Raw genomic sequence first — 15,354 nt, 5'->3', positions numbered from 1 at the left:
TTTCAATACTTCATCAGCAAATACAAATACTGATATGAAAGATTCTATTGATCTACATGTCATGAACTATGGTATCATATCAACATTGTATTCTCCGCTTGAGCCGAAGTTCTATATATGGTGGCTTGTCGTCTCCCCTATATTGCTTCCATAAATAACTATATAACAAAATGAATTTTGATATGAAAAGATCGTACTAACATGACAAAAAAAGAGATACTTTTCATGCTTCTATTGGAAATCTGTATGAGAGAAGAGTGACATGTGTAAGATTGAGAGATATAGAGGCCCCTTCATTGTCACTTCCTTTGGACATGAATTGACTTAAATGCAGAGACCAAAAATAAAATTAGAAAGTTTTTTTAAGACTAAAGTTAAAGAACTTTTTTTTTAAGGACTAAAATAAAACTAAATTTTTTTATAGAGACTAAAAACTTATTTAATCGAAATTTAATTATGAAAAATTATATAAAAAAATACTTAGAAAATTAAATTGTAGGTAAAACAAAACAAATATATATATATATATATATATATATATATATAAAAGAGGTGACTTATATATTTAATATCTTAAAGTTTTGGATAAGCATGTCATATCAAAATCTCTTATGTGGTCTTGGAGCATTTGCTTAGTCGTTGCCCCTTACCCTTAGACTTACCAACATCTAGTATCATAGCTTTTGGAACAGTTTAAGAAGTTTAGATCAATGGTTGCAAGTAAAGAAGGATGATACTGGAAAAATGTTGTTTGGAAATGTTCTGGATAGAAAAGACTTTGTTTTTAAGTTGTCATTTGTAACTTACATGTCTTTATTGAGAATCACTCGGTGCATGGTTAGAACATGTCAAGTTTCGTTGTGAAATTTGGCATGGAAAAATTTGGTAGAAGAATCAATTTTCCCTTGTGTAAAATTCAAGTTGAGGATGTGTTATTGTCATCAGATTACACAAAGTATTTTATAATGGACATTGGTTGACATTGACGCAAAGTATGTTGTGCGATTATGTCGATTGCTAAATAACTTATGAGAAAACTAAATAAGGAAGTTGCACCATAAATTTTCAGCATGTAGAAGAAATTCTTGGAGTGGTTTAACTTAAAGTGGAAATTCTTGAAGTGGTTTAGCTTCAAGTGGAAATTCTTGAAGTGGTTTGGCTTCAAGTGAAAATTCTGAGTGATTTAGTGTCAAGTGAAATATATTTTTTATGGTAGAGTATGATAATTCTTCTGAATTATGATTGTTGGTGTAGACAATGGAAGTTGGAGATGCATTCATTTTAATCAAGGTGAAGAATGTTGGGTTTGCTTGAAATCCTAGAATCTTGCAATAGTCCCACGTTACTTAGTTTTATAAAGGAATATGGAGACTAAGATTATGTACATGAACTCTAGTTGTTCGTTACAAGATGCACTAGTTAGAAACATTTAAGTTTGTATCTACTTCTTTTCTTTTATACTCTTGTGTTAGAATATTATAAAATATATTTAAGATTTTTGATTTGGAAAGTGTAGGTGTACTTGTTGTAAAATATTTTACAGTGTTATTTTCTAGTTGTCATTTAACAATGATCGTAGTTTTCTGTTTTCGGTTTTGGAGTTTCTACGTTATACTCTTGTGTGGTGATTGTGTTCCCTTTAATTTCTATGTATCTATTTTTTTTTCTAACATATCTTAATCGTTTTCAACTTTGACGGAGAAAACCCACTTTGACTAGATGTGATGAGGTTTTTTTAAAAATTCAAAACTCGGGGACGGATGCGCCTTTGAAAGTGTTGATATTTGTCCTACATTCGTCCAACTTGTTATTATTATTTTAAAAATTTATATTTATATGTACTTAATCATTTTATTTAATATTTTTTATATATGTTATTTTTTTCTATCTTAAAAGAGGTGATAGATTTGACCATAATTAACTAACATAATTGTAAGGTCCTAAATTCATATCTGACACAAGCCGTTCAACCTTAATATTGATATTTGACAGTTAAACTAAGATTTAAAAACTATATATTTTAAATTTTAATTTTCTCTCTAATAAAATTTAAATTTATTATTTAACATACATCAATGTGTACATGGTTGATGCGTAGAAATCCATCCTCTGTCGTGAGCGGAAACGAAAACCTAAATTTAAATTAAAAAAAGAGATGGTACAAGTGTTTTTTGATTAATCAGACACTGAAGATGGAAATGAAAAATCCGCCCCTGGCTCGTTCGGTTGTTCGGTTGCCTTTCCTATGTGAAAGGAGACTGTGGATAAGTGATAGGTGAAATAAGGCACTCACCCAAAACAACAAAGAACAAGTAAACAATTTGTACAAGTAATATAAAGAGATAATAATTCATTTATTTTAATTATATGACATTTGAGGAAAACTCTAATTTTTTTAATTAAAAAAGACATTCATTTATTCAAATAAATAAAATACATCAATAATATTAATTTCAAAGTCATTAAAATAATAAATAATAAATTTGTTAACAAATTAATAATACATACATTAGAAGAATAAAATGACAAAATATTTATAAATAAAACATAAATAATATAAAATTTATAAATATAATAAAATTAATGAGTTAGAAATACTTATCTCTCTGAATATATAATATTAAATACATCAAAAATTATTGATTGAATTTATTTTGAATTAAAATTAATTTATTAAACCAAATGAATGTTGCAATAATTCAAAAATTAAAATAATACTGCATTAAAACGAAGAATAAAATAATATCATATTAAGATAAAAACAAAAACTTCATATTTTAAAAAGTAATTTCAAATTAAAAATTAACTAATAGTCACTCATCGGAGATGAAGGAGAAGAAAAAAAAGAGAAAATAATAAGGGCGACTAGTTTCCGGCAGCAGTAATTCAACGGAAAGTCTACTGAGTTTAATTAGTATGTACAAAAAGTTGTAAACAACCATTTAATTAGATTTCACTATTTCTTTTTCTTTTCGGAGAACATCTCACTATTTAGGTACTATTTAATATATTAATTTTCGATTTCCGAGGACCCATGCAAGTATCAAAATATATAGTGATATATTGCTGAACAAATTTGTAAATATTAAATTGTTTCAGTGCACATAAAATTCACATTACTTGGAATTTGATGTTAGATTCATATTTTTATTGATTATAATAATTTTTAATAAAATTTTACTTTTTTTTATTTTTAATTATTAGAGTTCATTTAATTAGAAGTTATTTACATAAAATCACCTATCTAACTTATTTTGTTTTCTTTTTCTTTTATTTAAATATGTATTTTTCACATCTATTTAGTTTTATTTAACATTTTATTCATAATTTTGTCATCTGAACGTAACGTTGTGTTGTTCGTCGTCTTAGTATTTAACTTTCTATCTTATTATAGTACTTGTATGGTTTAGTTTGACAAATTGATTTCGATCTAACAAAGATTTAATCAACGACTTTGACGATCTCAATTTACAATATTTCTTTAGTTTCATACACTTCGATTTTGTTATAGTTATAAGCTTTGTGGACATTTTGTGTTAGTAATTTGAGTATTGTAATTTTATTCACAAATTCATCATTTCTTTAATTAATAATTTTGAAATATATTGTTTTCTATTAATGTAATTTATTTCAATTTAAATTAATATATATCATTTTTTTAGTTGATAAAAATATCACTCTCATCCATTTATTCATTTCTTAATCTATGGGGAAATACATCAAACTAACTATTATAATGGGATTAAGAGAGTATTTATTTACAATCTTCTAGTTTTTAATACAATGGCATTTATTGATTTTCATTCAAATATATTTTTAATAGATTCTTTGATTTATTTTAAGATATCCTTTTGGAAAAAGTATTTTGATAAAAAATGGTTTTCATTTATTTAATTTTTTTGCCAAATAAATAATTTTTTTTTTAATTTTAAAAACTTTGAATAGTTTCTTTAAAAATATTTTATTGTTTATACTTTTTTAAAAATACAACATAGTTTATTGTAATTGTTAACAAATGAAAAATAATTTTACTTTATACATACTTATACTCTGTCGTGGTGTGTGATCTTTTTGTGAGAACAAAAAAACGTTTAGCCGTATATATAGCTTATAACCCAATCAATCTAGCTAATCAGAAATAATTTTGAAGTAATCATCAAAACAAAACAATGTTATATAACTATAAGGTCTCAGGTATTATTATTTTAGACTAATGATAATTTGATAAACCTCCAAGTTGATATATATATATATATATATATCATAATAACTAGATCAAACCATTTTTGGAGGAGCAATGTATGTCATTTTTTCTCATGTCATCCATGTCACAATGACATTTAAAGACATCCATATTTAATTAAAAAAACAAAAAATGCAGAAATTCAAGAGAATATTCATGAAGTACTCAACCATAAATTATTTCTTCAATAAAAAACTAAACCCCTACGTTTGCAAAGGGGGCATAAATTTTTTCTCGCTAGCCACAGTTTGATGCAATCCATGTGAAAAATGTGTCCACAATCCAACTTTCCAATCTCTTCTCCATTTATAAATCGGTCCTGAACATAGAAAAAATTTGTTATAACAAAACATAAAACATATAACACTCTTGTAAACATGTCATATATAACCATCAAATTGAATGGTACAATAGTAAATTTTTGAAATAGTATATGGTTAACACAACATTTGAGATGATATAAAAAAACAAACTATTATCTATTATCATCACCAAACCAAAAATCCTTATTAGGTCACTCTCAAATTATAATTAAAACATATATAGTTGCTCTTACCCGACAAATGCAACACGCTTCTTTATTTTCCAAATCTCCTTCAATTGTGACCTCAAACTTTTCATGGATAATGTTGTTTATTATTTCATCCTCAGTAAGCCCTTGTTCGTTTTGACTTTGTCTCCACTGCCGGTACATATCCTTATTTGTAGTAAAATTAAAGCTCAAATTAAGTAATTTGTCCAAAGCATAATATTTAAAAAGACAACCAATCAAAAGATAAAAATATATATAAAAATTATTTTATCAAAATGTTGGCGTCTATTTTCCATGGAGTTTTCCATTTAAACAATTACTCTTATTTACATTTAAGTTTTCCATGGAGTTATTGGTTTTAGTATAAGAAAATAAGTATAATGGCAATGCTTCCTTCAAAGAAAAGTTTATGAAAGTCTAAAGATTACCTTTGTTGTAAAAAAAAAAAAAGTTTAGTGACTAAAGATAAAAATAGAGAGATTGTGAGAAAAAGTCAAGCATGAGTTACTTTTTTTGGGTAGAAAACATGAGTTACTTTACTACATGAAATATACATCATGTTAAACATCTCATTTCGTCCATGATTATGTACCTCAAAGATTTGAAACAGAACTTCGGCGTTAAGGATCGTAGCATCGTCCTGGTAAGACACGTTTGCAAATTGTAAATAGTCAATGTATCCCTTAAATTAATTCGATTATTATTATAACAAGTACATATGCATTGGCAAAGAAATATTAACATGCAACCTAAAAACAAAAAAGAAGGAATATTAACATGAACAAAAAATTATGAAAAAAATATATACACAGTCTTAAAAGTTGACTAGAGGTTAAATGTTCCGTCAGAGTTTGAAAATGCTATAGATAAAAATTAATATATAATATTTAATAAAATAACGTTAAAGTACTCATACATCATCTTTTCACTTTAAATTTATTTTGATAAAAAAAAAAATCAATTTTTGTCAATAAAAAATATAATTTTATTTTTGGTCATTAGATGAAACTGCTGCAAATCATTACGTGAATTTAAATTCAAAATTGATGAACCCAAATACAAAAATAGGAAATATAATCCTATCTTCAACTAATAATAAAATATATTCAAACTCTATATCTCTTCACTACAAACAATACCAATTTGCATGAAGAACTAAATTATTACATCTCACATATATAATTATCATTTATTTTTATTCAACATTATATCCCACTTTATATGTAATTATACAAGATAAAATTCATTTTTTTTTAAAATATTTTGCACCTATTGATCTCATACTTTAATTAGAATACATCCTAGCAACAATCAATTAGTATATTTGCTATCAATCAAATGGTTTAAAAGCTATAAAGAATTTTCACAAAGTAAATATTTTCTTCTTAATTAAGTGAAACAAGCTAGATTGTACTTTAATATAAGTTCCAACACATCGGGCATGTGAAAAACATATCCCCACAATAAGTACACATGCCTAAATTATCTAACATTATTCAAAATATGTGTTAACAATAAATGAACTCACATGAAGTTAATTAAAGTATAGAATGACAAGGTAAGCATTTGATTTTATACGTACCTGAGTTTGTGTCACTTCTCTCATCAGTTGAGGATCAAGAGTTTGGTTAAAGAGTGGTTGTTGTTCAACATTTCCACCAACTTGAATCATATCATCACTTGTCACGATTGAACGTTGTAGATTCTCTATTATAGAGCTTGTAGTAAATGGAACATGAGGTGACAACGTTGTTTGAGTACTAGGATGATATTCTTGTTGATGGAGATTGACTTGAGGGTCCCATTCAATAGCCATTTGTCTCATCAGTTCAGTATCAAGAGTTTGTTGAAGAAGGGGTTGTTGTTCAGCATTGCCACCACCAACTTGAATCATAGGAGTTGTTGCGATTGAACGTTGTAGATTCTCTAATATAGAACTTGTAGTTGATGGAACAAGAGGGGACATAATTGTTTGAGTACCATGATGATGTTCTTGTTGATGGAGATTGATTTGAGGGGTCCATTCAATAGCATTTGGTTGATGAATATTACCAAAACTAAAAACATTTTGTTGAGGATGAATTGGAAGACTTCCAAGGTAGGGGATTCCCCTTCCAAGTAAAGGTGACATGTTGTTTAGGGTTTGGAAATGATAATGATTGATCATATTTGGTGCATATATGGAGTTAATTCCTTGAACATGTTGAGTTGTCATTGGTTGTTGTGAGAAACTTTGACCAATATGTTCCCCTCTAGTAGGTCTAGCTTGACCACTTGAGCTTGAACCTTCACCAAATTCTCTCATGGTGGATGTTCTTTTTAATGGTAAATGCACATGAACATCTTGATCCAACACAAAGTCTGTAGAATATTCTCTACTATGTATTGCATTCATAGTTGAAGACACGCTTCCACTCTCAACTACAGTATTTGAGGACAAATTCATATTTATGTTCCTTACATTTCTTGAGTATAAATTATTATTTGGTAGATCAATACAACGTCTCCTATGAGTTTGAGCATCATACATATATGGAACAACAAATCCATATGACTCAGAGAGAGAAACATCATCATTATTCACTCTTAAATGATTGTTGGCAATGCTGGAAATTTCTCCTACTCTTCTAGAACTCACCAAACTTGAGGTTGAAAAAGAGTGCTGTGTTGGTGCTGCTCCAACTGACATAGGTGGGATGATAGTTTCATTTTCATCAATGATTTCCCTTCTGTTGTAGATTCTCTCATTTCTCCCTAAAGATCGACATCAATGTATATATACTTCAATAGTGCAATAAATATATAGGACAAAATCGAAAATACAATGAATGAGAATAAAATATAACAATTATAAATCACACCTTGGCGGTTCATTGTAGTTGAGTTTCCTAAAGAGTTGATGAACCTGCCCGATAGTGAACAAAAATATTCAATAACATTATATATTATTTAAAATTATATACTAGCACTATTTATGTGGCCAAACTCGTTCCAATACATTATCAAAGATAAGAGAGTTAGAATAAATTAGGATTCTAATATAAGTTTATAACTTAAAAGTCCACGAATAAACTCAAAAAATAAAAAATAAAAAATTCTATCATATGTCCAGTAAAAGTTAATTGACCTAACTTGACAATATCAAAATTTTGCAATTATAACATTAAGAGTTGATCGCTTCAATTTTTTGCGATTAAACATGTATACACTCGGTGATTTAACGATCACTTCAAAACTCTAAAAGTCACTTATTAATTTCATTTGCCATCTTTGTAAATTGATCTCCATGAAATCTTGAGTTCAAATCATGATATTTATGTTATACCGATGTGATTGTTTTCTCAAAATAACAAAATAAATTAGCACATATAAAATGAAATAATAAATCAAATACAAATTTCTCTTTCTTTACTAATCACTGCGAGGATAAAGAATATGGAGACATGATGGAGAGAGAGAAAAAGAGGAATTAGAAGAAAGGGAAACAAAAGTTGTGCGAAAAGAGAGACACGAGGATTTTGGATTTATGAATTTAATTTGTGGTTAAAAATATTTTAAAGCATATTATAGTGATCATAAAAGTTAAATATTATTAATGATTTAACATAATATATAAATTAAATTTTAATATTATATTGTTCTTTTTTTTATCAAGGCTCTGGGCCCACTTTTTTCTATGTATTATTTTAATATTAATAATTTAACATAAGATAAATACAATTCAATTTTTACCCCTATTAACACAATAACAATAAACAAAAATAGATTTCAAAATTAAACTAAGTAAATAATTTTAACCCTATTAATACATTTCTTTTCATTTATTTTAAAATTGCATAAACTTCTTGTAATTGAGTAAGAAATATATACATACATATATATATATATATAACAGATATTTACATAAACAAAACAAAGTAGTATATACTCGTAATTTTAAGTTTTGCAAATAAAAAAACAAAATACCAAAATGCATAGAACATAAAGTACTAAAAAAAATTTATATTGAAATAATTAGATTTGACCAATCCTCCAATAGATTATGTGTCTATTGTTTCTTTAAATTTTATCTACTAGTAAATCACACAAATTAGTTATTTTGAGAAAAAAATTAAAAAAATATTTGACATTGATTATTTCTTCAAAATCTACTTTTGAAGGTGAGAATCGATATTACAAACATTCTCAAACATTGAGAAGTGAAAGGAAGCTATACATTAGTTAGAGGGTGAAACAAACCAATGATCCACATCCTAAAATTCATTTTAAAAATCAACAAAATGAATATCATGTATAAAACTTTTTTTTTCATAAATAATAATAATAATAATAAATATCATGTATAAAAATGGACATCCATTTAGATCACATATATATAAACGATGGAGAGATCAGATAAATTATACCTACTAGATCTGTAGGCGTTGGATGAAGAAAGTTGTTGGCTTTTGTTTTGCTCACGCTCACTTCCCCTCTTTGTGTACCTTTACTATATTTTTGAACTGCAATGCAATAAGTGAGTGAGCGTTTCAATTTATAGAATGAATGAGATGGTAGTCAAGAGAGAAAAAACAATATAAATATTTATAAAATAAAATAATTGTTCATACGGTCCCTTAATTTAATTTCAGATAACATTTCAGTTATTTATATATTTTTTCTTTGTAATTAGATCTTTTATTTAATTTTAAATAAATAATTTGATCTTTTATATTTTAAAATGTTAACAATGCTATCCTTTTTTTTTTATAAAAATATAATGTAAATTTCATCAAATTTATAATTCAAATCTTTAAATAAATTTATATTTTTATTCTTTATATTTTTAAATTTTTGTAATTAAAGTTAATAAAGGACAAAATAAAAAAATAAAAAAAATTAAAATATTATCTAAAATTAAATTAAAAAATCTCATATAAACATTATGCATAAAAAAAAATGATAAAAAAGGTCTGACTTATACGGTAGCATTTAAATATTAGAAAACGCTTCTGAATGGTAGTAAGATGTCAACGAGAATTGTTGCCATTGTTCAAATGATGTCCACGTGTGTTACACCTCTATTTCAAAGTCAAGAAAGAAAAAGAAAATCTAGAAGGCATATGTGTTTATACATTTTAAAATAAACTTATTACTTTCTTTTTAATATGTAAAAACAACTTCTTTAATACTATTTAATGCTATGAACAAAAAAGAGTGTATCAGTATTATTTAAATTTTAATTCATACATCATAAATACAATTGTAGAAGTCTCCATTTATAAATGTTAATTTATGAAATCGAATTCAGACTTCTTAAAACTCCTTCAAAGTATTTTAAAAAATAGTCGAACTACTTTTGCAAAACAAATTTATTATTTATTTTATTTTTATATATGTATTCCATATTTAATAGGCACGTGTATAACTCAATATGATGAAGATTCGTTGACTACAAGAGTAACTCTTTGATGAAGTACTTCGCTTAATAGTTTAATATAAACAATAAATTTTATTAATTTAATATTTGATTATCGACATAATAAATTAATGATCAAACATTAAAAGTTTAATATAAATTCAAAATTTGTAAATACATAATTTTTTTAACCATTGATATTTACTTATATTTTTTTTAAAATTTTATTAACATTCATTCAAAATTATTTAATAAAATATTAAATACTTTTAAGATTTTTAAAAAATTATAGAATTGATGTACTAAAAAAAATTAATTTAACAGTTGAATTAAAAAAAATTATTACTTATATTAAATTTATTAAATTCATCACATAATTACTTAAAGAGACAAAACACATCAACTTTTAAATATATATATATATATATATATATATATATATATATATATATATATATATATATATATATATTTATATAAATATATATCACTATTTTTCCAAGAGAATTAAAATTAAAAAGTTATAGGAAAAACGTAACAAATTTATAGTCATCAATATTTGCATTGGTCTTTGTAATTTTTCTCCCTCTTATTGAATACGCAAATATTGGTAAAAAAAATTGAAATGGAGATATTATTTAAGAAAAAATATTTCTTTTAAAAAATATATGTTTAGAAAATTAGTATAATTAATTTTTTGATTTAAATGCATTTATTTTTAAATATTATTTTTATTTATATTTAATTTTAAAGAGAACCATATTCAAAAGATAATTTATATTTTTAATAACAAAAGAAAAATAGAAGAAAATAAATTTAGTAATGTATATATTCAAAGAAATGTTTTCTCTAGGGACATGTTTTGTTTTATATTTACTTTTATTTATGATATATTGTCTAGTTTTCAGTGCATTCCTTTGTTTTTCACCAACTTGTATCTTGTTTCCCATTCGTAAAAAGAAATTGCACTATCTTTGTTTCTGTAATAAGTTTAGTTTAAAAAAAAAAAATTAAATAATATAATTTTCAATTTTTTAGTATAAGATTATTTTTTTTTGTCAATTATACCTTTATGTAGATTATTTTTAAAATATTTTATTTTATTTTATATTTATGACAGTGGAAACATATAAATTGTTAATTAATAAAAATAATTTGTTTATTTTTTTCTAAAATGGTATTCATTCGGTAGAAATTACATCAACTTAAAACGATACAATTTAAAATCGTTAAAAAAAAAAGGATAAATCTGCGAACATATTTAAAATATTCAAGTTAATAACATAAAACATAAAAATGTCTACAAATGTGACCAAACTTATAAAATATGATAAATTAAAGTGTTTGAAATATGTATATATCTAGAGTTGTAACGTCGAATACGCCAAATTCATTTGATTGAATTGCACTAAGTTGGTTGAAATTAATATCTTAATATGAATAAAATAAACACCACAGTAAAACAATAAATCAAACGTTACACTGAGATGACGAACAAAAACAACATAATACTAAGACGACAAAATCACAATAAAACATGTAAAAAAAAATAACTATGTATGAAAATAACTAACTTAAATATAAAAGAAAAACAATTTACATAAATAATTACGTGTTAATAATTAACCTTAAAGAATTCATCTTAAACGAAAAGATGATAGATAGAACAAGAAAAATGTTAAAATTATTTTTCTCTATCTTATATTTATAATTATTTTTTAATATCTATAAGATAAACAAACATTACATTCATTATAAGTCAAAATGAGTATATTGTTTTCCACTCAACTTACTGTATTTTCTATATATTTTTCTTTTTGTTTGACTGAATAATATATTTGAATCAAACGTTTTATATATGTTAAAGATACCTTTTGACTTATTTTCTTCTATGTACAAGTCATTTTACTATGTACAAGTCACTTTGTAAGTATTTTTTTTGAATGTTAATATAAATTTAATACTATAAATAATTTCAATAATTTACAAATAATTTTATGATTATTTCGAAAAAGCAGTTTTTCAATTTATAAGATAAAAATACAATTGTAAATAAATTAATTTAAATAAAAGAGTAAAATAAAAAATAAAAAAAAGAAGGTTGTGCAAAAACTTAATATCCTTTTGTATACAGGCATAATATTTAAAAAACTTTGGTTACTAAATTGAATAATGAATGATTAAATTATAAAAAATAATTTAAATAAAGAATAAAATTTGAAGAAAAAAGGAAAATTATACTTTGATATTCTATTTATATATTTTTATATTTAATTTAAAGCTATATTTAAATTAAATTAGAAAAGAAACAAATTGGGGGATGTAGACATTACTCAAAAAAGAAAAAAAAAAGTAAAACCACTCTAAATAGTATGTTGAAAATAATTCTAAAACAAGTATTATAAACATATGTGAGGCGTAAAACACCTCAACATCATTTGATAATGACAATAAATATATATGGTATTTATTCAAACATATTTTTTTAAATCAATTTTATTTTGAAAAAATAAATTGTTTTGGACCGAATTCAAGCATATTATAGTCCAAAGTCAACTCAAAAAAGGATGATTTTGGATCAATTCGACTCAATCAAATGATCTTACTGAAGTTTCTCAAAATTATAAAAGGATATATATATAACGAGGTTCTAAGAGAATATAAAGTTACATTAAAATTTTAATTTTAAAATTTCTTATTCTCTATGAATTCTTACTTAATTATCGGAATATATGCATATAACTCCTACATAGAGCCGGAAGCCATGGCTTTAGGAGCCAAGATTCTATATTTGATGTTCTAAATACAAATATTTTTAAGATTTTTGTTTCAAATAATGTATAAATAAATTTGAAAAAGGTATTCTCAATACCATTTGATTCTTAAAAATATTTGTATAAATACAATTTGAAATTTATTTGTTAATTAAAATTATAATTGTGTTTTATTAATACAATTATAATGATAAGTTGTAGACAAAATTGCTCAATTTATTTTTTGTGAACGAAAAAAACCTCACTAATTGATTTCAAAAATATTTCAAACAATCTCAATACCATTTTTTAATTCTCAAATAAATTTTCTTTAATTCAAAGATATTCCCCTTATTTCAATTTTTTAATTTCACAATATATTATTTATTTCTATAATTTATTAAAAATTGTATAATTATTAAGATATTAATTGTTTCTGTTTTGATTAGTTTTGTTATTATATTCATTTGATAAAATATTTACTTCATAATTCTTGCTTTATTTTTGTTCATCCTTATGACTAGTTTTCAATATATATTTGGGTTTTGAGTTATATTTTTATGTTATTTTCTAATGAGTGTTATGAATAGAGTCTTTGACACTTTTTGTAAGGATTATTTCCCTTAATTTAAAAATTACATATATTACGACTTTGTTTATTTAAATATTAATTTTCAAAATCAACTTTTTTTAGATAAAAATATATTTTTAGTTATTTTGAATATTTTTGTTCAAAAGTAATACCTTAAAATAATTAGTGAAGTCGTTTTATTTATTTGAGAAAATTTTGAGCAGTTTTCTAAAACTGAAGTTTTTATGATATAATCATCAAGTGGGATTTTTTTTTTACTAATTAAAAATATTTTATAAAATAAACTGCCCTTTAATTATTTCATTTGCCATCTTTGTAAATTGAACTCCATGTACTCAATTTGGAGACATGATGGAGTCGAAAAGAAATTATATGGGAGAGAGTATCTTTAGTCACATTATTATATTGTCCAATATTTTTTTAAGGCCTTGGACCTACTTTCTCCATATCTTATTTTAATTTACAGAAATTGACTTCACAAATAACTACGTTTTCCGATTTAAAATTCATCATGTGTTCTCCACAATTTCAACCACATATTATGCCTCCTAATTAGTTTACACCGTAACAATAGAAAAAACAAAATATCATCTATTATAAATTTGCATAAATTGCTTTGTAATTAAGATATAAATACTTTTTATATATGTGGATCTATTTTAAAATAAACAAAAAATGTATGAATATTTTTCTAAAAAAATAGATATATACAATAAAAGTTTGTACATAAGCAAATAGGAGTAGTATATACTCTTAATTTTAATTTTTGCAAATGAAAAAACAAAATACAAAAATTCTTAGAACATAAAGTACTAAAAAATAAAATTGAAATCATTAGATGTGATGAATCCTCCAATAGATTAAGTATCTATTGTTTGTTTAAAATTTTAACCATTGTAAATCATACAAATTAGTTGTTTTTAGGAAAAATTTTAAAAAGATTTGAAATTCATTATTCTCCACAATCGACGTTTGAGGGTGAGAATCTATGTTACAAACAATCTCTAAAAGATTGAGAATAGTCAAAGGAATTTATACATTGGTGAGATGATGAAACAATCCCCTAGACCCACATCTTAAAATTCCATTTTAAGAAATCAATAAAATAAATGTGATGTATAATAATGAATATTCACTTATATCACATATAAATGAGGATACCTACTAGATCAATTTTGCTTCCCACACCCCTCAAATTACTTCACACACCCCTCAAATTTTTTTAAAACCCAAAATACCCAATCTACCCTTCCCTCTATATTCACTTTAACTACTCATCTTCTAACTTCATCTTCTTCATCTTCAAAAACCTTCATCTTCATCTTCATTACCCTAAACCCTAATACCTTCATCATTCATCTTCAATCATCTACTTTGTTGAATAAAGTAATCAATCAATCTTCAATAATCTTCAACACCATCTTCAATCACTTCAAGCATCTCTTCAATCAAGTAAGTGTTTTCGTTTTCGTTTCTTGGGTTTGATTTTCTGGGTTTTCAATGATTCTGGGTTTGATTTTGAACGTTAAGCAATGATTCTGGGTTTGATTTTCTGGGTTTTCAAAGTTCAATTACGTGAATTGAAATGAAGTACGTGAACTCAGATCACGTAGGTATACGTGAACTCAGTTAACGTAGGTTGATGGAGTTCACGTACGTGAACTCAGATCACGTAGGTATACGTGAACTCAGTTAACGTAGGTTGATGGAGTTCACGTACGTGAACTCAGATCACGTAGGTGAGTTCACGTAGGCTGATGGAGTTCACGTACGTGAACTCAGATCACGTAGGTAGACGTGAACTCAGTTAACGTAGTCTGATGGAGTTCACGTACG

General features: G+C 24.9%; 1 protein-coding gene and 1 long non-coding RNA gene across 2 annotated transcripts; both read right to left on the bottom strand.

The window, feature by feature from the left end:
• Positions 1-4,279: 4,279 nt before the first annotated feature.
• Positions 4,280-5,418, bottom strand: LOC140921105 (uncharacterized). The gene is made up of 3 exons (XR_012163976.1): positions 5,368-5,418; positions 4,800-4,940; positions 4,280-4,562 (listed from the first exon to the last, which is right to left on the bottom strand). It is a non-coding gene; the product is annotated as an uncharacterized lncRNA (long non-coding RNA).
• A 94-nt stretch (positions 5,419-5,512) lies between these two features.
• On the bottom strand, positions 5,513-9,267 carry LOC113787803 (uncharacterized). The gene is made up of 4 exons (XM_073363477.1): positions 9,182-9,267; positions 7,637-7,680; positions 6,358-7,529; positions 5,513-5,524 (listed from the first exon to the last, which is right to left on the bottom strand). The coding sequence occupies exons 2-4, from the start codon at positions 7,647-7,649 to the stop codon at positions 5,513-5,515; spliced, it is 1,197 nt and encodes a 398-aa protein (XP_073219578.1). The 5' UTR covers positions 7,650-7,680; positions 9,182-9,267.
• Positions 9,268-15,354: the final 6,087 nt, after the last annotated feature.

Source organism: Cicer arietinum, chromosome 7, assembly GCF_000331145.2.
Source record: "Cicer arietinum cultivar CDC Frontier isolate Library 1 chromosome 7, Cicar.CDCFrontier_v2.0, whole genome shotgun sequence".
NCBI lineage: Eukaryota > Viridiplantae > Streptophyta > Magnoliopsida > Fabales > Fabaceae > Cicer > Cicer arietinum.
The sequence above is the reverse complement of the archived record's forward strand: the minus strand, read 5'-3'. Positions and strand labels throughout refer to the sequence as shown.